General features: G+C 47.7%; 2 protein-coding genes across 2 annotated transcripts in view; both read left to right on the top strand.

Annotated features, from left to right (window-relative positions):
* LOC140386589 (pregnancy-specific glycoprotein 22-like) overlaps window positions 1–26,618 on the top strand; it is a 183,231-nt gene that overhangs the window by 41,382 nt on the left and 115,231 nt on the right. The gene's annotated exons all lie outside the window — the stretch shown is intronic.
* Window positions 1–26,618, top strand: part of LOC140387303 (cell adhesion molecule CEACAM20-like) — a 47,075-nt gene that overhangs the window by 7,577 nt on the left and 12,880 nt on the right. The window contains exons 5-8 of the mRNA XM_072470235.1: window positions 109–371; window positions 8,118–8,140; window positions 18,261–18,350; window positions 19,481–19,532. Coding sequence (XP_072326336.1) covers window positions 109–371; window positions 8,118–8,140; window positions 18,261–18,350; window positions 19,481–19,532 — 428 coding nt within the window. The remainder of the gene's footprint in view (window positions 1–108; window positions 372–8,117; window positions 8,141–18,260; window positions 18,351–19,480; window positions 19,533–26,618) is intronic.

Here is a 26,618-nt window from a genome sequence, read left to right as displayed (position 1 = left end):
AGGTATCACACAGCATTTGTTTGTATTTAATATTTAGTGGACCCCTTGGAGGGCCTCCACCATATATTAGTGATATAACATTCAGAAATTTCCTTGATTCCTTTGTAGATGGCCCAGAAAATGTCAATATTAGACCGCCAGGGCCAATTCACGTAGGACTGGGGGAAACTCTTACGTTAAATCGTGCTGCTCTCTCAGTGCCAGCTCCTCCATATGAATGGTGCAATGAGAGTAGGCTGTTCAAGACAGTACAAACGTATAACATCGAATCAATAAGCTTGATTCATGGTGGGAATTATACTTGTCAAGTCAGTGACATCATAACAGAGAAAAGCAGAAGCACTACAAAGAACAACAAAGAACAAAGAAATGTACAGCACAGGAACAGGCCCTTCGGCCCTCCAAGCCCGTGCCGACCATGCTGCCCGACTAAACTACAATCTTCTACACTTCCTGGGTCCGTAACCCTCTATTCCCATCCTATTCATGTATTTGTCATGGTGCCCCTGAAATGTCACTATCATCCCTGCTTCCACCACCTCCTCCGGTAGCGAGTTCCAGGCACCCACTACCCTCTGTGTAAAAAACTTGCCTCGTACATCTACTCTAAACCTTGCCCCTCTCACCTTAAACCTATGCCCCCTAGTAATTGACCCCTCTACCCTGGGGAAAAGCCTCTGACTATTCACTCTGTCTATGCCCCTCATAATTTTGTAGACCTCTATCAGGTCGCCCCTCAACCTCCGTCGTTCCAGTGAGAACAAACCGAGTTTATTCAACCGCTCCTCATAGCTAATGCCCTCCATACCAGGCAACATTCTGGTAAATCTCTTCTGCACCCTCTCTAAAGCCTCCACATCCTTCTGGTAGTGTGGCGACCAGAATTGAACATTATACTCCAAGTGTGGCCTAACTGAGGTTCTATACAGCTGCAACATGACTTGCCAATTCTTATACTCAATGCCCCGCCCAATGAAGGCAAGAATGCCGTATGCCTTCACAAATTAATAAGCTAGTTTTAAAAAGGATGGAGCTCCGAATCAAGCCGGAGTGTCTGCAACTCAGCCCTCACGCGGCGAACTCAGCGGTAATCTTCAAGCACTGGCTGGCGTGCTTTAAAGGATATCTCGGGATGGCCGAAAACACACCCACGGGAGAACAGAAAATGCAAGTCCTGCACACAAGGGTGAGCCTGGAGATTTACACCCTCATCGAGAAAGCGGAAGACTTTGATGCAGCAAAAGAGCTTCTAAAAGAACATTATATTCGCCCGATAAACCAGGTCTACGCCCGACATCTGCTAGCAACGAGGCGATAAACACCTGGGGAATCACTGGAAGAATTCTACCGTGCACTCCTGGGGAGAATCTGCAGCTGCCCGCAAGTTTCAGCGAGCAAACACACTGAACTCTTGGTCCGGGTCGCCTTCGTGGCAGGTATGCTATCCTCCCAATTCCACCAGCGATTGCTAGAAAAAGACACTCTCGGTCTCAAGGAGGCATGGGCCCTTGCAGGCTCCCTGATGTGGCCTCCAGAAACGCCCGCGCTTACATTCCCGACCGTGCGGCAGCCCCTTGGGCAGCGTGGAACCCCTTAGCAGCCGACCCCGAGATGTTCTCCATCCCCCCACAAGCTTGTGCTGCAAGGGGCCCCGCTGCTACTTTTGCGGGCAGGCCAAGCACCCCCGCCAGCGCTGCCCGGCCCGCGCATCCACCTACAAGGGATGCGGTAAAAAGGGCCATTTTATGGTGGTATGCCAGGCCCGTGCGGTTGCCACGGTCCCCAGCGGCGAATGCAGACCGCCACCACAAACCTCTCCACGGTCCCCGTGCAACCAGCTGGCGCCGCCATCTTCCTACTCCAGGGCCATGTGCGGCCCCCGGGCGCCGCCATCTTGTCCCGCGGACGCCACGTTAGAGGGATGGGCGCCGCAATTTTGTGCACCCCCAGCCATGTGCAACCAATGGGAGCCACCATCTTGGATGAACCCCCAGGACCCCAGCTCGGCTGACCACACACTGCCCGAAGAGAACACTCAACTGCTGCGATTAGCCTCGGTGACTCTGGATCAGTCCCGGCCTCGAACACTCTCAACTGCTACAACGGCTGTATTTATCAGCGGGCACGAGACATCCTGCCTAATCGACTCTGGGAGCACGGAGAGCTTCATACACCCCGACACGGTAAGGCGCTGTTCTCTCCTCGTCCATCCCGTTAATCAAAAAATCTCCCTGGCCTCAGGTTCCCACTCAGTAGAGATAAAGGGGTTTTGTGCAGCAAATCTCACAGTCCAGGGAAGGGAGTTTAAAAGATATCGGCTCTACGTCCTTCCCCACCTCTGCGCGGCCACACTCTTAGGTTTCGACTTCCAGTATAATCTCCAAAGTCTAACTTTCAAATTCGGCGGCCCTATACCCCCCCCTCACTGTCTGCGGCCTCACGACCCTCAAGGTCGATCCGCCTTCCCTGTTTGCGAACCTTACCCCGGATTGCAAACCCGTCGAAACCAGGAGCAGACGGTACAGTGCCCAGGACCGGATCTTTTTAGGTCAGAGGCCCAAAGACTACTGAGGGAAAGAGTCATTGAAGCTAGCAACAGTCCCTGCAGAGCTCAAGTAGTGGTGGTAAAGACCGGGGAGAAGCATAGGATGGTCATCGACTACAGTCAGGCCATGAACAGGTTTACACAGCTGGATGCGTACCCTCTCCCCCGCATATCCAACCCGGTAAACAGGATCGCGCATTACAAGGTCTTCTCCACAGTGGACCTTAAGTCTGCCTACCACCAGCTCCCCATCTGCACTAGTGATCGCAAATACACTGCCTTCGAGGCAGATGGGCGGCTCTATTACTTCTTAAGGGTTCCCTTCGGTGTCACCAACGGGGTCTCGGTCTTCCAGTGCGAGATGGACCGAATGGTTGACCGGGACGGTTTACGGGCAACACTCCCATACCTCGATAATGTCACCATCTGCAGCCACGACCAGCAGGACCACGACACCAACCTCCGAAAATTCCTCCAGACCGCTAAAATCCTTAACCTTACATACAACAAGGATAAATGTGTGTTTAGCACCGACCGCCTAGCCATCCTCGGCTACATAGTGCCAAATGGAGTTATAGGCCCCGACCCTGAATGCATGCGCCCCCTTATGGAGTTCCGCCTCCCTCACTGCCCCAAGGCCCTGAAGCGCTGCCTCGGGTTTTTCAGTTACTATGCCCAGTGGGTCCCCAACTATGCGGACAAGGCCCGTCCCCTGATCCAATCCACAGCTTTTCCCCTGGCGATAGAGGCCCGCCAGGCCTTCAGCTGCATCAAAGCAGACATTGCAAAGGCCACGATGCCCGCCATCGATGAGTCCCTCCCCTTCCAGGTCAAGAGCGACTCGTCTGATGTAGCTCTGGCGGCCACCCTCAACCAAGCGGGCAGGCCTGTGGCCATCTTCTCACGTACCCTCCATGCTTCCGAAATCCGGCACTCCTCAGTCGGAAAGGAGACCCAGGCCATAGTAGAAGCTGTGCGACATTGGCGGCTTTACCTGGCCGGCAGGAGATTCACTCTCCTCATTGACCAATGGTCGGTTGCTTTCATGTTCGATAATGCACAGTGGGGCAAGATAAAAAACGATAAGATCTTGCGGTGGAGGATCGAACTCTCCACCTACAACTACGAGATCTTGTATCGTCCCGGGAAGCTAAGCAAGCCTCCTGACGCCCTGTCCTGCAGCACATGTGCCACCGCACAAGTGGACCGCCTCCGAGCCCTCCACGAGGATCTGTGCCAGCCGGGGGTCACTCGTTTTTCCACTTTGTCAAGACCCGCAACCTGCTCTACTCCATCGAGGAGGTCAGGACAGCCACCAGGGACTGACAAATCTGCGCGGAGTGCAAACCGCACTTCTACTGGCCAGAGAAAGCACACCTGATAAAGGCTACCCGTCCCTTTGAATGCCTCAGCATGGACTTCAAAGGCCTCCTCCCCTCCACCGACCGCAACACGTACTTCCTGAACGTGATTGACGAGTACTCTCGGTTCCCAATCGCCATCCCCTGCCCCGACATTACTGCAACCACCGTCATCAAGGCCCTCCATAGCACCTTTGCACTGTTCGGGTACCCCGCCTATATACATAGTGATAGGGGGTCCTCCTTTATGAGCGACAAACTGCATCAATTCCTGCTCAGCAAGGGCATCGCCTCGAGCAGGACGACCCGTTACAACCCCCGGGGTAACGGACAGGTAGAGAGGGAGAACGGAACGGTCCGGAACGGAACGGCCCTATGGTCCAGGAATCTCCCAGTCTCCCGCTGGCAGGAAGTCCTCCCGGATGCCCTCCACTCCATCCGGTCACTGCTTTGTACCACAACCAACAAGACACCTCACGAACGTCTTCTTGTCCTCCCCAGGAAGTCCTCCTCTGGGACCTCGATCCTGACCTGTCTGGCAGCTCCCGGACCCATCCTGCTCCGAAAACACGTGCGGGCGCACAAGTCGGACCCGTTGGTTGAGAGGGTCCATCTTCTCCATGCTAACCCCCAGTACGCCTACGTGGCGTACCCTGACGGCCGACAAGATACGGTCTCCCTACGAGACCTAGCGCCCGCTGGAGCCCCACGCACGCCCCAGCCACCAGTCCCACCCTCCCGTCCATCAGGGCACCTTACAGGGGGATCGATCCTTCCACCGGCCCCGTCTCGGCCCACCCACCCACCGACGCACCCCGCAGGTGTTCCCTTCCCAGGTCAACCGTTTTCCCCACCAGCGCCGTCTAGGGGTGACGAAGCTGCCATGGAGATCGAAGCCACGCTCCCGGTGTCACAGACGCCCGAGCCTCCACCGGAGTGACCATCGAAGCTCCGACGATCACAGAGGACGACTAGGGCCCCCGATCGACTGATTGCTTCATTTTAAATTGTAAATTTTAATCATAAATTGTAAATAGTTACGAAAAGCTGTGCGGAGGTATTACGGTACCTCCATAACTAATTCTACCACGTTGCCATGTTTGTAGTATCAGGCCACTACCCCTGCCAGACTCTTTTTTAACAGGGGGTGAATGTGGTTGTAGAGGTATTACGGTACCTGGTAATGCTGGAACACCATTGGTAGAATCTGTATGCTTCCTATTGGTCAAGATGTATGGTAGCTCCGCCCTTCTAGGCGGGGTATACGAGCCCCTGCCGCCCCAGCAGCCTTCATTATGTACCTGAGCTGCTGGGGGAAACATCTAGCTTATTAAAGCCTTCAGTTGAACTACAACCTCGCTTTAGTGGTCATTGATCGTGCATCAAACGCCCCTTACATAAACCAAAACAAGAAACCACCCCCCCCCCCCCCCGGGTTGCTGCTGCCATTGACCTCCACCTAACGTTCCGCGAGAAAGTCTAGGAACGGTTGCCACCGCCTGGAGAACCTCTGCACAGACCCTCTCAAGGCAAACTTTAACTTCTCCAACCTGAGAAACCGCACCATGTCATTGATCCAAGCCTCCACACTTGGGGGCTTCGCGTCCCTCCATATTAGTAAGACCCTGCTCCGGGCTTCCAAAGAGGCAAAGGCCAGAACTCCGGCCTCTTTTGGCTCCTGCACTCCCGGCTCATCTGACACCCCAAATATTGCAATGCCCCAGCTCGATTTTACCCAAGAATCAAGACTGGACATAGCCCTTGCGAAGCCCCTCCAAAACCCCTCAAGCGCCGGACACGCCCAGAAGATATGGGCGTGATTTGCTGGGCTCCCCGAACACCTCACACACCTGTACTCTACCCCAAAAAACTGACACATCCTCGCCCCTGTCATATGCGCCCTCTGCACCACTTTAAACTGGATCAGGCTGAGCCTGGCACAAGACGGGGAGGAATTAACCCAGCTCAGGGCGTCAGCCCACAGGCCCTCATCCAGCTCCTCACCCAGCTCCTCCTCCCACTTGCCCTTCAGCTCCTCCACCGAGGATTCCTCCGCCTCCTGCAGCTCCTGGCAAATCGCCGAGACCTTACCCTCTCCAACCCACACACCAGAAATCACATTGTCCTGTATCCTCCGGACAGGCAGCAGCGGAAATTCCCCTCACAAACGCCCTGACCTGCATATACCTGAAGGCATTTCCCGGGGTAACCCAAATGTCTCCTCCAGCGCCCTCAGACTGGCAAAAGTCCCGTCAATGAATAGGTCCCCCATCCTTTTAATTCCCGCCCGATGCCAACTTAGAAATCTGCCATCCATCCTGCCCGGTGCAAACCTATGGTTGTTCCGTATTGGGGACCAAACTGAGGCCCCCACCTCCCCCCTGTGCCGTCTCACTGCCCCCAGATCCTCAGTGTCGCCGCCACCACCGGGCTCGTGGTGTACTGTGTCGGCGGTAGTGGCAACGGTGCTGTCACCAGTGCCCCCAGGCTAGTACCCACACGTGACGCCGCCTCCAGTCTTTTCCACGCCGCCCCTTCTCCCTCCATTCCCCATTTCCAAATCATTGCCACATTAGCTGCCCAGTAGTAGCTACACAGATTTGGCAGCGCCAACTCCACCCCAACCACCCCCCCCACCCCGCCCCCGAATGCGCTCCAAAAACAGTCTCTTAACCTTCGGGGTCTTACTTGCCCATACGAAACCCATAATGCTCTTGCTCACTCGCTTGAAAAAGGCCTGAGGGATGAGAATAGGCAGGCACTGGAACACGAACAAGAACCTAGGGAGGACCGTCATCTTAACGGACTGCACCCTACCCGCCAGGGAGAGTGGTAATACGTCCCATCTCCTAAAGTCCTCCTCCATCTGGTCTACCAACCGCGCCAAGTTGAGCTTGTGCAGGACCCCCCAACTCCTGGCCACCTGGGTACCCAAATACCGGAAACATCTCTCCACCCTCTTGAGCGGCAGCTCCTCCAGCCTCCTCTCCTGACCCCTCACATGCACCACAAAGAGCTCACTCTTCCCAACATTGAGCTTATATCCTGAGAAGTCTCCAAACTCCCTAAGGGTCTGCATGACCTCTGCCATCCCCTCCTCAGGATCTGCAATATACAAAAGCAGGTCATCTGCATATAACGAGACCTGATGCTCCTCCCCTCCCTGGACCAACGCCCTCCAGTTTCTAGACTCCCTTAGTGTCATAGGCAGTGGCTCAATTGCCAGGGCAAACAGCAGGGGGGACAGGGGGCACCCCTGTCTCTTCACACAGTACAACCTGAAGAACTCTGACCTCAGCCGATTCGTCGTTCGGGGCCTGGTATAACAATTTGACCCATCCTATGAACCCCTCCCCGAACCCAAACCTGCCTCGCACTTCCCAATGGTACTCGCACTCCACCCGATCAAAGACCTTCTCCGCGTACATTGCCGCCACCACTTCCGCCTCCCCCCCTCCGAGGGCATCATGATCACATTCAGGAGCCTCCGCACGTTTGCATTCAACTGCCTGCCCTTCACAAACCCCGTCTGATCCTCATGTATCACTCCCTGGACACAATCCTCAATCCTAGTGGCCAGGACCTTCGCCAACAACTTGGCATCCACATTAAGGAGCAAAATCGGCCTGTACGAGCCACACTGCAGCGGGTCCTTGTCCCGTTTGAGGATAAGCGAGATCAGCGCCCGAGACATCGTCGGGGGAAGAATCCCTCCCTCCTTCGCCACGTTGAAAGTTCTCACCAACAACGGACCCAACAGTTCCACAAACTTCCTATAAAATTCAACCCGGAACCCCCCCCCAAGCCCCCCCCCCCCCCCCCCCCCCCCCCCTCCGGGGGTTCTGACTTGTACAGGTTCCCGTAGAAATCCCTGAAGACCACGTTTATATTGGCCGGACTCCACACCGTGTTCCCCCCTCTATCCCTGATTCCTCCAATTTCCTCGCTACCTCCCTCCTACATAGCTGATGTGCCAGCACCCTGCTCGCCTTCTCCCCATACTCGTACGCTGTCCCCTGCACCTTCCTCCACTGGGCCTCGGCTTTCCCCGTAGTCAGCAATCCAAACTCCGTTTGGAGGCTCCGGCGCTCCTTCAGCAGCCCCTCTTCAGGGGAATCCACGTATCTCCTATCCACCCTCAGTATCTCCCCCACCAATCTCTCCCTCTCCATCCTCTCCGTCTTATCCCTGTGGGCCCTGATTGAGATTAGCTCTCCCCTGATCACCGCCTTCAGCGCCTCCCAAACCACACTAACCGGTACCTCCCCATTATCATTGGCCTCTATGTATCTTTGAATGCACCCTCGGACCCGCCCACAGACCTCCTCATCTGCCAGCAGTCCCACATCCATGCGCCACAGCGGGCGCTGGCCCCTCTCCTCACCCAACTCCAGCTCCACCCAGTGCGGGCAATGGTCCGAAATCGCTATGGCCGAGTACTCCGTCCCCTCCACCCTTGGGATCAACGCCCTACTCATCACAAAGAAGTCTATCCGTGAATAGGCCTTGTGCACATGGGAAAAGAAGGAGAACTCTCTAGCCACTGGCCTGGCAAACCTCCACGGATCCACTCTCCCCATCTGATCCATAAACCCCCTCAGAACCTTGGCCACAGCTATCCTCTTCCCCGACCTCGACCTAGATCGGTCCAGTGCCGGGCCCAGTACCATATTGAAGTCCCCCCTCCCCATTATCAGATTCCCCGCCTTTAGATCCGGGATCCGGCTCAGCATGCGTTTCATGGACCCTGCATCGTCCCAGTTCGGGGCATATACATTCACCAGCACCACCCGGGTCCTCTGCAGTTTACCACTCACCATCACATAACGGCCCCCATTATCCGCCACAATACTCATCGCCTCGAACGTCACCCGCTTGCTCACCAGGATTGCAACCCCCTATTCTTCGCATCCAGCCCAGAGTGAAAGATCTGCCCCACCCAACCCTTCCTCAGTCTGATCTGATCCGTCACGTTCAGGTGCGTCTCCTGCAACATAGCGACGTCTGCCTTCAGTCCCTTTAAGTGCGCGAACACCCAGGTCCTCTTGACCGGCCCATTTTCAGGTCTCTCACGTTCCACGTGATCAGCCTGTCCCCCCACCCCCCGGACCAGCCCCCCCCCCCCCACCCCACCCCCTCCCGTGCTGACTAGCCATCTCCTTTCTACCAGCCACGTGCCCACACCTCCCGCACTCTCCAACCCCCCAGGCGGGGGCTCTCTGCCCCGACTCTCCCTCTTACCTCCAGCTCCCCCTCAGTCAGTACAGCAGCAACCGGAAGTCTGCTTTTTATTTTAAAGTCAGACCTTAGTGATAGGAAAATTCCAAGTAAGATTTCAATAAGGGCACATTGTCCAAGGTGTGGAAAGCCAAATAGTCTCTTACTTATAACCACAGAACAATAGAAAGGTTACTGCACAGAAGCAGGCCATTCAGCCCTTATTGCCCATGCCGGACTGAGGACAACCAGGTGCCATTTCTAACCCATCTATTTGCACTGGGCCCATAGCCCTGTAGCTTACAACACTTCAGGTGAAGATCCAAGTACTTTTTAAAAGATTTTAGAGCGCTGCCTCCACCACCAACTTGGAAAGTGAATTCCAGATACCCATAACCATCTGCGTAAAAGACTTTTCATGTGCCCGCTACACCTTCTGCCACTTATCTTGAATCTATACCCCTAGGTTCCAGCATTTTTCACCAAGAGAAACAATATTATCCTGTCCACTCTATCTCTTCCCATCTAATTTTGTGCATCTCAATCAAGTTACCCCTCCGCCTTCTTTGTTCCAAGGAAAATAACCAATACCAATGTAATTTCTCCTCACAGCTACACTTTTCTCGCCTCAGAAACATTCTTGTAAATTTCCTCTGCACTCTCTCTCTCTCTCTCTCTCTCGCTCGAGAGAGAGAGAGAGAGAAATTGCATAAGAACATAAGAACATAAGAACTAGGAGCAGGAGTAGGCCATCTGGCCCCTCGAGCCTGCTCCACCATTCAATGAGATCATGGCTGATCTTTTGTGGACTCAGCTCCACTTTCCGGCCCGAACACCATAACCCTTAATCCCTTTATTCTTCAAAAAACTATCTATCTTTATCTTAAAAACATTTAATGAAGGAGCCTCTACAGCTTCACTGGGCAAGGAATTCCATAGATTCACAACCCTTTGGGTGAAGAAGTTCCTCCTAAACTCAGTCCTAAATCTACTTCCCCTTATTTTGAGGCTATGCCCCCTAGTTCTGCTTTCACCCGCCAGTGGAAACAACCTGCCCGCATCTATCCTATCTATTCCCTTCATAATCTTATATGTTTCTATAAGATCCCCCCTCATCCTTCTAAATTCCAACGAGTACAGTCCCAGTCTCTCCTCGTAATCCAACCCCTTCAGCTCTGGGATTAATCTAGTGAATCTCCTCTGCACACCCTCCAGTGCCAGTACTTCCTTACTCAAGTAAGGAGACCAAAACTGAACACAATACTCCAGGTGTGGCCTCACTAACACCTTATACAATTGCAGCATAACCTCCCTAGTCTTAAACTCCATCCCTCTAGCAATGAAGGACAAAATTCCATTTGCCTTCTTAATCACCTGTTGCACCTGAAAACCAACTTTCTGTGACTCATGCACTAGCACAGCCAGGTCTCTCTGCACAGCAGCATGTTTTAATATTTTATCATTTAAATAATAATCCCTTTTGCTGTTATTCCTACCAAAATGGATAACCTCACATTTGTCAACATTGTATTCCATCTGCCAGACCCTAGCCCATTCACTTAGCCTATCCAAATCCCTCTGCAGACTTCCAGTATCCTCTGCACTTTTTGCTTTACCACTTATCTTAGTGTCGTCTGCAAACTTGGACACATTGCCCTTGGTCCCCAACTCCAATCATCTATGTAAATTGTGAATAGTTGTGGGCCCAACACTGATCCCTGAGGGACACCACTAGCTACTGATTGCCAACCAGAGAAACACCCATTAATCCCCACTCTTTGCTTTCTATTAATTAACCAGTCCTCTATCCATGCTACTACTTTCCCCTTAATGCCATGCATCTTTATCTTATGCAACAACCTTTTGGGTGGCACCTTGTCAAAGGCTTTCTGGAAATCCAGATATACCACATCCATTGGCTCCCTGTTATCTACTGCGCTGTTAATGTTCTCAAAAAATTCCACTAAATTAGTCAGGCACGACCTGCCCTTTATGAACCCATGCTGCGTCTGTCCAATGGGACAATTTCCATCCAGATGCCTCGCTATTTCTTCCTTGATGATAGATTCCAGCATCTTCCCTACTACCGAAGTTAAGCTCACTGGCCGATAATTACCCACTTTCTGCCTACCTCCTTTTTTAAACAGTGGTGTGACGTTTGCTAATTTCCAATCCGCCGGGACCACCCCAGAGTCTAGTGAATTTTGGTAAATTATCACGAGTGCATTTGCAAGTTCCCTAGCCATCTCTTTTAGCACTCTGGGATGCATTCCATCAGGGCCAGGAGACTTATCTACCTTTAGCCCCATTAGCTTGCCCATCACTACCTCCTTGGTGATATCAATCCTCTCAAGGTCCTCACCTGTCATAGCCTCATTTCCATCAGTCACTGGCATGTTATTTGTGTCTTCCACTGTGAAGACCGACCCAAAAAACCTGTTCAGTTCCTCAGCCATTTCCTCATCTCCCATTATTAAATCTCCCTTCTCATCCTCTAAAGGACCAATATTTACCTTAGCCACTCTTTTTTGTTTTATGTATTTGTAGAAACTTTTACTATCTGTTTTTATATTCTGAGCAAGTTTACTCTCATAATCTATCTTACTCTTTTTTATAGCTTTTTTAATAGCTTTCTGTTGCCCCCTAAAGATTTCCCAGTCCTCTAGTCTCCCACTGATCTTTGGAATGTACATCCTTCCTGTAATGTGGTGAGCGAAACGGCTGGTTTAGCACATTGGGTTAAATCGCTGGCTTTTAAAGCAGACCAAGCAGGCCAGCAGCACGGTTCAATTCCTATACCAGCCTCCCCGAACAGGCGCCGGAATGTGGCGACTCGGGGCTTTTCACAGTAACTTCATTGAAGCCTATTTGTGACAATAAGCAATTTTCATTTTCATTTCATTTTTCATTTCACAGTAGTGGCCGCACCAGTGTTTTATACAATTCTAACATTACATCCTTATTGTTATATTCTATATCTCTACCAATGAAGGAGAATGTTCCATATACCTTCTTTAGAACTTTGTCTACCTGAAGTGCTGCCTTTAGGGGCCTGTGTACCTGTACACCAAGATGTCGAATTTCACTTATCCCTCTTAGTATATTCGCATTTATTGTGTGTTCCCTAACAACTGTTTGACCTCCCTAAATGCATAACTTCATAATTTTATACGGTAAAGATCCATCTGCCACTTTCCTGCCCACTCCACCAACCTTTTAAATCATTGTAAAGATTATAGCTATCCTCTACACTATCCTCGACTCAGCCAATCTTTGTGCCATCTGCAAATTTCCCAATTCTGCTCACGGATTCACGTCCAAATTGCTAATATATATCAAACAGTATGTGTCCCAATAACGGGACCTGTGGAACACCACTTGAAACAACTTTCCATGCGCAAGGGCATCCATCGACCATTACCCTTTGTTTCCTGTTACCAAGCCAATGATTTATCCTCTTTGCCACATTTCCCTGTATCCCATGGGCTTTTACTCTTTTGTCCAATCTGCCATGTGGGACTTTGTCAAACACTGTACTAAAATCCATGTACACCACATCCACTGCACTACCTTCATCAACCCTTCTTGGTCACTTCCTCAAAAATTTGAATCAAATTTGTGAGGCAGGACCACTCCTTTAACAAATCCATGCTGCCTAGCCCTGACTAGTCTATGCCCTTCTATGCAACAGTTAATCCTATCTCTGAGGATTGATTTTATTCATTTCGATTTGGATTTTTTTATTGTCACGTATACCGTGAAAAGTATTGTTCTGTGTACTGTCCAGGCAGATCATTCCATACATGCAAAAAACATAGGGCATACATAAATACACAACATACATACATCTACACAGGCATCAGATGAAGCATACAGGATTGCAGGATTACTCAGGAGACAAAATGTTTGATGAGATCAGATCAGTCCATAAGAGGGTCATTCAGGAGTCTGGGAACAATGGGGAAGAATCTGTTAATATGTGTTCTCAGATTTTTGTATCTCCTGCCCAATGGAAGAAGTTGGAAGAGTGAATACCCCGGGAGGGGCCTTTGATTATGCTGGCAGCTTTTCCAAGGCAGCGGGAGATGTAGACAGAGTCAATGGATGGGAGGCAGGTTTGCATGATGGACTGGGCTGTGTCCACAATTCTCTGTAGTTTCTTACGGTCTTGGGCTAAGCAGTTGCAATGCCAGGCTGTGATGCAGCCAAATAGGATGTTTTCTACGGTGCATCTATAAAAATTTGTAAGAGTAAATGTTGACATGCCAAATTTCCTTCGTCTCCTGAGAAAGTAAAAGCGTTGTTGTGCTTTCTTGGGCATAGCATCGACGTAGGTGGACCAGGACAGATTGTTGGTGATGTGCACACCTAGGAATTTTAAGCTGTCAACCATCTCCACCACAGCACCATTGATGCAGACAGGGGTGTGTATGATACTTTGCTTCCTGAAGTCAATGACTAGCTCTTTGACTTCAGAGCAACTGCTACCTCCTCCCTGTCCTCCTTCAGCAGCCTCAGAAACAATCCATCAGGCCCTGGTGACTTATCAGCTTAGAAGGATTCCAACCCTTCGAGTACTTCCTTTCTCTTCATGATTATCCCATCCAATATCTCACAGTGTTCCTCCTGGACGACTATATCTGCATCATCCCTTTCGTTTTTAAACACGGGGACAAAATGTTCATTTAAGCCCTTTCCACCGTCTCCCTTCTTCATCTCTGATAGATCCCACTTTTTCCTCAACTAACCATTTACATTAAGATATTGGTAAAACATCTTTGGGTTTTCTTCAATTTTACTTGCTAAACTTATTTTGTGCCCTCTCTTTGATATACCTATTTCATTTTTTACTTTGTCTCTGCACTTCTTAGACTTGTCCAGGCTATCTGCCGTGCTTAGGCCATCGTGCCTGTCATACGCTTCTTTTTTCTAATTGATCGTCCCCTATAGTCCTCTAGACAACCAAGGGGTCTAGATTTGGCAGTGCCACTTTTAGTTTTGGAGTGGACATGTCTCATTTGTGCATTTAGGATCTCGATTTCCATGCTTCCCACTGGCTTTCCATTGATTTATCGTCTAGCACTGTTGTGCAGTCCATTTTAGCAAAGTCCCTTCTCATTCCTGCAAAGTTTTCCTTCATCCAGTTCAAAATATTTCCTCCTTTTTCTCTGTCCATTTCCATTGCAATGCTAAATCTAACTGAATAGAGATCATTATCTTTGGTATGTCACCAACAGTTAGTTCACCCACTTGCCCTTCTTTGTTCCTCAGGACTAGGTCTGGAATCTGCTCTTATTACGTTTGTCGTGAATTGGTTGAAAAGATTTTCCTGGACACTGCATGAATTTTCGTCTTCAGCGCCCTTTATATTGTTTGAATCCCATTATTGGGAAAGTGAAGGTTACTTTCTCTCACTGTCATTTTGTTCTTACAGGTGAAATGCACCTATATATCTTGGATTGGATTGGATTATCCTATCTCCCTTTCACTATTTGGGGGTCTGTTGTATACTCCCAGTAGTGTGGCGGCCCCTTTTTGTACCTCCAGGCTCACCCCATAAAGCCTTGTTTGTCAGCATATCATCCCCTTTCACAGCTGGAATTGATTCTTTAACCAATAGTGCTCCTCCTCCTCCTTTGTATCTCCCATTCAATCATGTCTAAAGACTCTATAATCAGGTATACTGAACTGACAGTGTTGCACCCCCCTTCAGCCAGATTTCCATAATAGTAATGACATTCTACTGCCATGTGTCTACCTGTGTCCTTAACCCATCTTCCTTGTCTGCAATACTCCTTGCATTGAAGTATGAACCATTTAACCCCATCAATTTCCCTTGCTTCTCCTGTAATTCCACGTCTATCACTAAATCTTCCACATCACTAGTTGATGTTCTTCTTCCATTTTCCCCATCTAAATCTGACCTATTTGATGCTACTCCTGGGATCCTGCCCCCCTGCTACAAAAGTTTAAAAACTCCCCAAAGGAACTAGCAAAAGTCCCCCCAAGGACATGGATCCCAGCTCTGCCTGTGTGCGACCCATTCAGTTTGTACATTTTCCACCTTCCACAGAACAGGTTCAAGTGCCTCAAGAATCTGGATCCCTCCCGACTACACCACCTCTCCAGCCACATGTTCATTTGGTCTGTCTTCTTATTTCTGCTTTCGCTAGCGCATGCAACTGGAGGTAATCCTGGGAATACTATGTTTGAGGTCCTGCATTTTAATTTATCTCGTAACTTCCTGTACTCGTCTTGCAGGTCATCATCCCTTAGTTACCTGTAATAATAATCTTTCTTGGCACAGGTAGACTTACATTAACACTGCAATGAAATTACTATTAAAAGCCCCTAGTCGCCACATTCCGGCACCAGTTCAGGTACACGAACGGAGAATTCAGAATGTCCAAATTACCTAACAGCATATCTTTCAGGACTTGTGGGAGGAAACCGGAGCACCCGGAGGAAACCCACGCACACACAGGGAGAATGTGCAGATTCCACACAGGCAACGACCCAAGCCAGGAATTAAACCTGGGACCTTGGTGCTGCGAAGCAATAGTGCTAATTACTGTGCTACCGTGCCGCTATGTCATTGGAATCAATGTGTACCATGACCAGTGGCTGTTCACCTTCCTTCTCCAGAATTCCCTGCAGCCGCTCTGTGATATCCCAGGCACTATGGAGGCAACATGCCATCCTTGAATCACGTTTGAGGCCACAGAAGCATCTGTCTGTGTTCCCAAGTATTGAATCCCCTTGCACTATAGCCTTGCCACTCATTTCCTCCCACCCATCTGAGCAACAAGGCCACCTACGGTGCATGAAAGTGTCTTCTGCTACTTTCCCCTGAAAGGCCAACCCCCCTTTCCCCACCACCACCCAACAGTATCCAAAGTGAAATATATGTTGGATTGAGGGATGACCATAGGGGACTCCTGCGCTACCTTCCTGAGTGTTTTACTGCCCCTGATGGTCATCCATTCCCTTTTTGCCTATGCAATCATGACCTGCAATACGACCACTTACAAAACATGCGATCCACAACTTTCTGAAAATCGGGGATGCTCCTCAGTGAGTCCACCGGCAGCTCCAGCTCCAACATCCGTCCAATTAGAATCTGCAATTAGTCACACCTTCTGCACAAATGGCCATCAGAGTCATTGGAAGCTGCGCTAATTTCCCGCATTATGCAGGACAAACCTATCATGGTTTCCCACCATGACGTCCGTCTCGATTAAGCCAGTTATTCCCTGAGAACAATTATGTAAACTAGGGGTCATATTTACGTTAGCTAGGTACCTTGGGTGTAATTCTCTGATCATGGGGTTATGTCCCCACGCCAACAAGAAAACGTGCTCGAATCACTCTGGACTTTCCAGGACTCCCAGGCTCGCGATCGGGGGCCACCGATCGGCAGGCGCGCGTGATCTGGGGGGGGGCCTATATTGTCGGGGTCGGCCTGCGCAGGTTGCCAACGCATGCATGCGTGGAGCAGCGGCCGGAAGTGCAGGGCCCCGTATCGCAGCCAGAGCTGCGAGGAGCACTCCGCGGTCCTGCTAGCTCCCTGCAAAACGGAGCATCACTCTGGACTTTCAGGGTGACCGCGGACTGAGTCCACAGCCGCCACTCTGAGCTCCCGCCGGGTGGAACCATGAGTGAACCACGCCGGTGGGAACTCGGCCAGTTGTCGGCGGAGAATCGCCGCAGGCGCCTCTTTCAATGGCCCCCGACTGGCACCGCGTCGGCCATGCGTGCACGATTGGTGCCGATTCTCCGGTACCCGCAGAATCACGGGAGTGACATTGGACCCGATCGCTGGTCCGATGCACCATTCTCCGCCCCTGCGCCGAGCGTGATTGCATCGCGGAGGCTCGGAGCATCCTGGCCTTTGCTTCTTACCAAACACTTCCATTATAATTGTACAGTACTAGTCCACTCTTCATTCTTTTAGTCCCTACTTAGTATTAAGCAATTAAATACTTAAATATATTGAAAAAACTCATCAGGGTTTCTCATCAAACAGGGGCTGTTTAGCACAGGGCTAAATCGCTGGCTTTGAAAGCAGACCAAGGCAGGCCAGCAGCACGGTTCGATTCCTGTAACAGCCTCCCCGAACAGGCGCTGGAATGTGGCGACTAGGGGCTTTTCACAGTAACTTCATTTGAAGCCTACTTGTGACAATAAGCGATTTTCATTTCATTTCATCAATCAACTGCTCTGGTTGGTCCCATTAGACTTTCTGAAACAATCTTTGTTAAGTTAATATGTGGAATGGACACCCTTTATCAATCTCAACCTTTGATGTCGCAGTTCAATGAGGATCCATAGCTACTGACCTTCTATATTTTAATAATCTTCGTATGAACAATCGATTATCACCCCGTCTTTTGTGTTCCGGTAATGAAGCTCTTTAGGGTTCCGGTAATGAAGTTAAGGTCTATGCAGCCTTCCATAACTTACTGAGCAGTGGTAACAATCTTCATCCATTCACACTCCTTTCAAAATCCTGATAATTTCTAATACATACTCTGTTAATCTTCGCAGTTGAACTGAAAAATATAGGCCCGAGTCCTTCTTCACCTTATCCACTTCATTTCATCATTCACTCCCAGTTATACCCAAACTGGCGCACAATAGCCTCTGAATATATGCCAATGCATGTACCTTCCAAACATATAATCACTTCCTTGAATTTAGTATTCAATATTGTTCAATGTATAGAATTCAAGTAATAATTGTTTATTCTGTGGATTTTCAAGGAAAATCCCAGCATTAAATTCGATTAAGAATCTACTGTTTTGATCTCTCATTCATTTATTGGACTGGAAAATCAGGAATTGGTTACTCCCCTGTTGTTTGTTTGTATTTTCTTTTTAATAGTTTGATTTGCCCAACTTCATTGGTTTCAATGAGATGTATATTTAAATCATATGGCCTTTAGCTCTATAGATTTTAATCATGGCCTTTTTTTATTATTTGGATTATTGAAACTTGAAAATAGTAAAGCACTAGGATAATTGAAGCTAAAATATATGAATGTTGCTATTGAAGTGCAACTGTTTCTGGAAATTTGATATCAGTTCAATATTTATTCTTATTGTATGTTCTGAAAACTCCAGCCCCGTCCAATTAAGCAGCGGCGTCATAGCAGGCATAGTAATTGGTGTTCTTATTCTGGGATCAATCAGCGGATTAAGTGCATGGTTGCTCAAAAGGAAAGCATGAGGGTAAATATTGTATATAAATGCTACAGGCAATTAGATCGAATTACAGAACATGTGTGTGAAGTGCTGTTTCAAAATACTTCTATATCACTGTTCTATGGGAACATGACTTATAGTTAAAAGTCATGTTCCCACAGGTTATATTAATGGGTTATGATTTAGATTGATGCAAATCTCCCTTTCTTGGATCCGTACACTGGCATTATAACATTCACATACTGTTGTTGATGTAGTGACTACATAACAGTTTTCATAGAAGGAGGCCATTCTGCCCATCGAGTCTGCATCGGCCCTTGGAAAGGGCACCCTACTTTAGCCCACGCCTCCACACCATCCCCGTAACCCAGTAACCCAACCTAACCTTCTGGACACGAAGGGGTAATTTAGCAGAGCCAATCCATCTAACTGCACATCTTTGGACTATGGGAGGAAACCGGAGCACCTGGACGAAACCCACACAGACACGGGGAGAAAGTGCAAACTCCACACAGACAGTCATGCAAGGCCGAAATTGAACCCGAGACCCAGGAGCTGTGAGGCAGCTGTGCTAATCACTGTGCCACCGTGCCCAATTCTCCAACTCTAATACAGTAAATCTTTTAGCTTACCACCAACGATTTGCTCTCTCCTCATGCACTCCAAAATTTGATATTTGACTATTTGTGGTAATATAAATAATGAATTTAAAATAAAACAAAAATGTATGGCTTTACACTGGTAATCTCAGTTATATCTACAGTTTATGACCAATGTGTTTCATCTGTTCCAAAGTACGTGAATCGATTTTGTCTTGACTGATGTGACTTCACTGTCGCTGGTTAAATGTCCTGCAACTCTGTCCCAAACATCACTCTGTATGTACCCACACACCATAGATTGCAGGGGTTCATGCTTACCACCACCGGGGCATTTAGGGATGGGCAATACAAATGCTGTCCCAGCCAGAGCCACCCATGTCCCTAGAAATAATTTAAAAATGTGGATGTTGTCCATTAAATTTCCTCCTTCCATTTAGCAAAACAATTTTCAGTAATAATAAGAAATTAACAAACATAATTTTTGTTGCAGACCACAATGGCAATACATTTTCTTTCTAAATAGTTTTCATTTTGTCATGCTGCACATTTGTTTCGGGTGAAAGATTCAACGCAATGGCGGGATGCCAAGAACATTCCTCCAATGGTAAACAGTAAGTGAGATGCTTCAGTATTTCCATGTTGTTGCAACAATGCAAGCTTCAACTGTGGCTTCTGATTTGAAATGAATTTAAATCAGCATATATCTGGCAGATTTCTTAAACTTTAATTCGACATTTCAATGTAGATAACTTAATGCAACAATTCCCGTTGAGTGCTTTGTAAATTATTGCCCAGCGTGCTGAAATCTACTTTAAAAGATGTTGACATCAGCACGTATCCATGAATGCTCTGCTTAATACAGGTTTCAAACATTATACTAATTTGTGAATCATGAAAGGAAGTAATCTATATTGCAAAATATATCTAAATGAAACCTTTGGCATTTGTAAAATCTAATCTATGTGTCTCCCCCTAATCGCATTAGATCACCATATTTTACAGAGAGCTGCACATTCTTTATGAAAGATCAAATCTTCAGAGATTTGTATTGACCTTGAGATGGAAGTTTTGTTCAAAATAATCATTTAATTGTCTACTAATCGGGCGCTCTTTTTGTAACATCAGTCAGTTGCTTGATGACATATTGCGTACACGTGTCTGAATCTAAAAGTGAATCAGGAACCCATTTGTACAACTTCTGATTTATCTTGAAAAATGTAAAATGGGATTCCGATTCACTAGCCCTCATTTCACATCATCACACAAAGCCAGAATCACTCTTAATATTTGCAGGTTGATCCATTTTGCATTCCTTGATTAAGACTGCTCCATCGTGTTGTAAATTTAAGTTAACAAGCCCAGTAATCCTGAAACTGGCACACATAGAATCCAGTCAAAAGCCAGAAACAAGAATGAGATTAAAAAACTGCAATTTCTTAAAACATGAATAAACCGTTTCTTACTGTATTGGCATCTAGAATAGTTTGTTGATTTCGGGGTAATGTTACATTCTTGAAAAAAAACTGTGTGCTGAAGATTTAGTGGGATAGTAGCAAAGAAATAAGACTACAGTTCCATGGAGGAACTGGTGTTTCCTGGCCTATTCTTCTTAAAAAATGAAAGCGAATTGGAGATTTAACAGAGGTTCAAAGCTGCAAAATATTGTGAAGAGGGAAATGATGAGCAAATGTTACCAGCCACAGAGCTTCAGTAAATAAGAACATAGGAACAAAGGAATTAGGTGCAGAAGTTGGCAATTCAGCCCTTCGAGCCTGCTCCTCCATTCAATCAAATCTTGGCTGATCTCTTCCTCGTCTCAAATCCACCTTGCCTTCTGTTCCCCATATCCATTTAAACCATTTTTTAAAAATCAGAATTTTTGAGGGCCACAAAGAATCCAGCACGAGTTTCAAGGATACAAAGAAATAACATTTATTTACAATAACATATATATACACAATAGCAGCAACCTCGCTTGCTGCTTACTCCTTCCTGCCGGTTCCAAACTGGTCAGCTTTACTTATCCTGCTAATCTTTACTTAGTCTGCTAATGATTTCTCCACCCCCCTCATTGGGGAAGCTCATACTCCCACAGGATTGTGGGATTGTCATTAGTCCCCAGCCAATGGTAAGCAGGCAGGTTATAACATCCCTCCCCCCCAAAGTCCAAGGAATCCACCGAAGACCCTGGCGAAGGAGGGCGTCGGACTCGTTTTGCTGCAGGCCGGACACCATTTGCACGAGGTGCTGGATCGGGCAGCATGTAACGAAACGGAGACCGGCGCTTCCGTGATGAACGGCGTAACGGTTGTACATCCACGGCCCGTTGGCCCGAGGATTCCCTTTCTGATGCGTCCTGTGTCTCCATCTCGGAGTCAGAGTCTGCTGCCTCTGTCATCTTGACGTCTCTATCTCCGGGCGGTTCTGTAACGACCTGCACAGGCATTGAGTGAGGCACCAGAGGAAGATTGTGAGGACTACTTTCCATTGTCTCTGGTCTCTGCAGCTCTAGAAATGAGCTCCGGGGGCAGGGTTTCTTTGGAAGGGATAGTCTTCTGGACCGAACGTGGTCTACATGTTTGCGCTGGAGTCGACCCTGGGCTTGCACCTGGTAAGATAGAGGGCCTGTTTGGCAAAGGATTACGCCAGGGACCCACTGGGCACCACCAGCAAAATTGTGAACGAACACTGGGTCACCGGGTACAAACTGCTGAATCGGCCGATGCCGAGAAAAACCCTGTCCCTGCCATTCTTGTGTGCGGCGTACGTTTGCGTCAATGTCCAGGAAAAACATACTAGGCCGGGAGCGAAGTCTCCGGCCCATTAGGAGTTCTGCGGAAGCTACCCCAGTCACCGCATGGGGGGTGGTCCTATACGAAAACAAAAGGCGAGCCAGTCTCGTGTCCATTGACATGGAAGACTGCTTCTTTAGGCCTCGTTTGAATGTCTACACTGCGCGCTCCACCAACCCATTTGAACCTGGGTGGTAAGGGGCAGTGCGGATATGGCGTATGCCATTCATCTTCATGAACCTCGCAAACTCCCCACTGGTGAATGGAGTGCCGTTATCCGTGACCAGCACCTCGGGGAGGCCATGCGTACTAAAAGACAAACGCATCTTCTCAATTGTTGCGCAGGACGCTGTGCCTAGCATCTTATGCACCTCTAGTCATTTAGACTGGGCGTCGATTAATAAAAGGAACATGGATCTTTGAAAAGGGCCGGCGAAATCCGCATGCAAGTGCGCCCAAGGCCGCCCTGGCCATTCCCAGTGATGTATGGGCGCGGCCGGCGGAAGCTTCTGATGCTCCTGACAAATGGAGCAGTTTTGGGCCACCTTCTCAATGTCGGCGTCGAGGTCTGACCACCAATCATAACTCTGGACCAACATTTACCCTTTGGAAATTCACCCAGCATTTATCAAGAGTTATCCAACATTATCGTTTCTATATCAGACTGCAATGTTTGTATTTGATGCAGTTCGCAGATGCTAATCTCATTTAGAATGACAGGAGGTAAATGTTGCTGTACTCTGTAATCCCCTGCCAGACATTACCAATGTTCAATGACAGAGTTGATATCCAAATGTTCTACCTTCAGTTATACTCACTATTTACACTGCCAGTTATAAACCTCCGCAAAAACTCAAAATAATTGTCAAGGAATATTTCAGTGTTGTTTCAGGTGAGTTATGTGGACCGTTCCCTCACACAGGATAAATAAAAATAGGCTTAATGATATCTCAAACATTTCAGGCGCCGTTAATATCCAGAATGCAAGGATGGTTCAAGTGATTCTGTTCCAAAGGTGAAATGTGTTTCTATTTTATAATCACAATCTCACGCACACATCTCAGATGCTGGATTCCAATAAGATATAATAGCAGAGCATTGAAGAAGATCCAGTATCGTCAATCAGATTAAGCATGGCTTCATGAAGAGGAACTCATGCCTGAAAGACTTATGACAATTCTTTGAGGTTGTAACAAATAGGATTGATTAAATAGATGTAAAGTACTTGGATTTCCAAAAAGCATTTGTTGAGGCATCGTGCAAAAGGCTTCTGAATACGTCCATGGTGTTTGGGGTAGTATATTGAGATGGGTAGAGGTTTGGCTCCCTTGTAGAAAACAGAGAGTTGGGATAAGAGGGGCATTTTCAGGATGGAAACCTGTGACTATTGGATTGCCACAGGGGTCACACCAATTGTGAGGTCATAAATATTTACAATGTATATTAATGACTTGATTGAGAGAAGTGAATGCACTATTGCCGATTTTGTGGATGACAGAAAAAACGATGGAAAGGCAAATGGTGACAATGCCACAAAGAGTCTACAGAGTGATAGAGACAGCTTAGGTGAATGGGAAAAACTTAGCAGATGGAATATAATATAGGAAAATGTTAAGTTATGCAGAAAAATAAAGCAACTGGATAATATTTAAACTGAGAAGACTGCAGAAAACCGTAGCACGGAGGGATTTGGTGGTTCTCGAGCAAAAATCAAGCCTGCATGATCAGCAGATAATAGAGAAGGGAAATGGAATGTTGGTCTTCATTTTAAGGGAGTTGAGTGAAAAAATATAAAAGTCTTGCAAAAAATATACAAATAAAATTGTTAGGCCACACCTAGAATCCTGTACACAGTTTTGGCCCGCTTTTCTACAGAAAGATATATTGACATTGGTGGCCAGATAGGTAAGTTTCATTAGATTATTCCTGGATGTGAAGATTATCATAGATTATCATAGAATTTACAGTGCAGAAGGAGGCCATTCAGCCCATTGAGTCTGCACCGGCTTTTGGAAAGAGCACCCCACCTAAGGTCAACACCGCCACCCTATCCCTATAACCCAGTAACCCCACCCAACACTAAGGGCAATTTTGGACAGTAAGGGCAATTTATCATGGCCAATCCACCTAACCTGCACATCTTTGGATTTTCTTTTGAGAGGAGGTTAAGTAAGTTGAGCCTGTATTGCAATCGCAGTTGATGTTGTAACCAAATGGGAAGATTCCAGAGTGGAACCCTGGTTCAAAGGACCATAACCTTGACTTTTTTTGAAATAAAATGTGGAGAAACAGAGGCACGGCCTCTGGATTTGCATGCAGATTTGCAGAGTTTACCCTCTCCTTCCCTGTTAGTTTTGCATTTGGTTAATACACACTTCCGAAATTCGATTATTTATCCAATACGGAACTGGCGCTTGTGGTTTGTTTATCCTTTACACCAATTAATCAAAGTTGTGGAATCCTTTGGAGTAACAAAGTTACTTCGAGTCGAATCCCACTGGAGTCGCCAATTTGTTGACTTCTATCTCATTAATAACCACAGTGTGAGAGTGTGCTCCGTGTATTGGACAAATGATCACGCAAGTATTTATTATAATCACAGTTTATTATTGAACATAGTGTTAGTTCTATACTTAATAAATCACACGCTACTACACATTAGACTATAGCTATCAGTTTAATCGACCTTTACTTAACTTCCAACTGACCGGCTCTGTGCAGGGTAGATAAGGCCTTTATCTGATTCCTCACGTGTGGCAGCTGGAGGTCGGCTTGATCGACTGTGCTGAGTGTCGTCTTCAGGTGGAAGTCGCGGGTCCTTGAACTTGGCTGGTCAATATGCTGCAGTTGGTGGACAGAGCCAGTCCAAAAGAGACTGAATGTTGGTTGTACAGTTCTTCTTATCCTCCGATCTTTCACACTCTTTTGGGCAGTCCCAGGTAGGGATCCAATGGATTGATAGGATTTTGATCACCCTAATCGATCCTGGCCAATTAGGGGTGGGTACCTTGATGGCTGGGCGGGCCAAGTCGGTCATGGCCGTTAGTGTCAAAAGCACGTAAGCACTCCCAAATACGGCAAACACGCGCCCCTGAGTCTGTCACTTGTGGTAAGTTTCTATCTGGAGCCCATTGTCCCGGGAAGACCTTTGAGTGGCCTCTAGCAGTTGTGAGTTTCTGCATAAGTCTGAGTTGTTGTTTGCAATATACACAAGTTGTGTCTTGTCTGTGTCCCAACCAGACCACAATTCCCATCATCCTTTGTGGGTGGCCATTTTTGATGGCCACAAAGGAAGGGATGTTAGGGAACTTGGGGAAATAAATAGTGATGTCTTGAGGAGTGTAAATATTACAGAGAAGGAGGTGCTGAAGTCTTAAAGTGCATCAAGGTAGATAAATCTCCAGGACCTGATGAAATCTATCCCAGGACTTTGGGGAGGCTAGGGAGGAAATTGCAGATCCCGTAGCAGAGATATATGAATCGTCGGCAGCCACAGGTGAGGTGCCTGCCAATTGGGAGGGTAGCAAATGTTTTGCCTCTGTTTAAGTAGGGTCGCAGGGAAAAGCCTGGGAACTACAGACCGGTGAGCCTAATGTCTGTTGTGGGTAAGTTGTTGGAAGGTATTCTGAGAGACGGGATCTCCAGGCATTTAGAGAGGCAGCACTGATTAGGGACAGTCAGCATGGATTTGTGAGTGGAAAATTATGTCTCACGAATTTGATAGAGTTTTTTGTCGGGGTAACCAAGAAGGTTGATGAGGGCAGCGCAGTAGATGTTACTGCACTTAGCAAGGCCTTTGACAAGGTACCTCAAAGTAGGTTGTTGCATAAGGTTGAATCTCATGGGATCCAGGGTGAGGTAGCCAATTGGATACAAAATTAGCTTGACGACAGAAGACAAAGGGTGGTTGTCGAGGGTTGTTTTACAAAGTGGAGGCCTGTGACCAGCGGTGTGCCTCAGGGATCAGTGGTGAGTCTACTGTTATTTGTTACTTATATTAATGATTTGGATGAAAATTTAGGAGCCATGGTTAGTAAGTTTGCAGATGATAACAAGATTGGTGGCAGAATGGACAGTGAAGAAGGGTTTGTGGGATTGCAACGGGATCTTTTTTTTTCTTTTTAAATGAATTTAGAGTACCCAATTCATTTTTTTCAATTAAGGGGCAATTTTAGCAAGGTCAATCAACTTAGCCTGCACATCTTTGGGTTGTTGGGGCAAAACCCACGCAAACACGGGGAGAATGTGCAAACTCCACACGGACAGTGACCCAGAGCTGGGATCGAACCTGGGACCTCGGCGCCGTGAGGCAGCAGTGCTAACCGCTGTGCCACCGTCCTGCCCCGGCAATGGGATCCTGATCAATTGGCCCAGTGGGCCGATGAATGACAGATAGAGTTTAATTTAGAAAAATGTGAGGTGATGCATTTTGGTAGATCGAATCGGGGCAGGACCTACTCAGTTAATGGTTGGGTGTTGGGGGAAGTGAGAGAACAAAGAGATCTCGGAGTACAGGCTCAGACCTCCTTGAAGGTGGAGTCACAGGTGGGCAGGGCGGTGAAGAAGGCATTCGGCATGCTTGGTTTCATTGGTCAGAAAATCGAATACAGGAGTTGGGAGGTTGATGAGATCTACTACGTGGAAATAGTGAGGTCTTGCGACGCTAAAACTCAGTAGAAATTTGAGTTAAATTCTCGGATGCAAACAAGAATCTTTATTGCCTCTATTTGATTACAATTGAGAGAAATTTAAATCTATTCTCAATAAAGTCCGGCTAGCAAAAGGACGTAAAGAGAAGTAACTTGTACACAACTTAACTTTCAAAATAATACATAAATGGTTTCTTGCTTATGGCAAAACAGCTTGCATTTACTTCAAGAGTTAGAGTGGAAAAGTGA

The sequence above is a fragment of the Scyliorhinus torazame genome, chromosome 12, assembly GCF_047496885.1.
Source record: "Scyliorhinus torazame isolate Kashiwa2021f chromosome 12, sScyTor2.1, whole genome shotgun sequence".
Lineage (NCBI taxonomy): Eukaryota > Metazoa > Chordata > Chondrichthyes > Carcharhiniformes > Scyliorhinidae > Scyliorhinus > Scyliorhinus torazame.
This window is presented reverse-complemented; position numbering and strand designations above follow the sequence as displayed.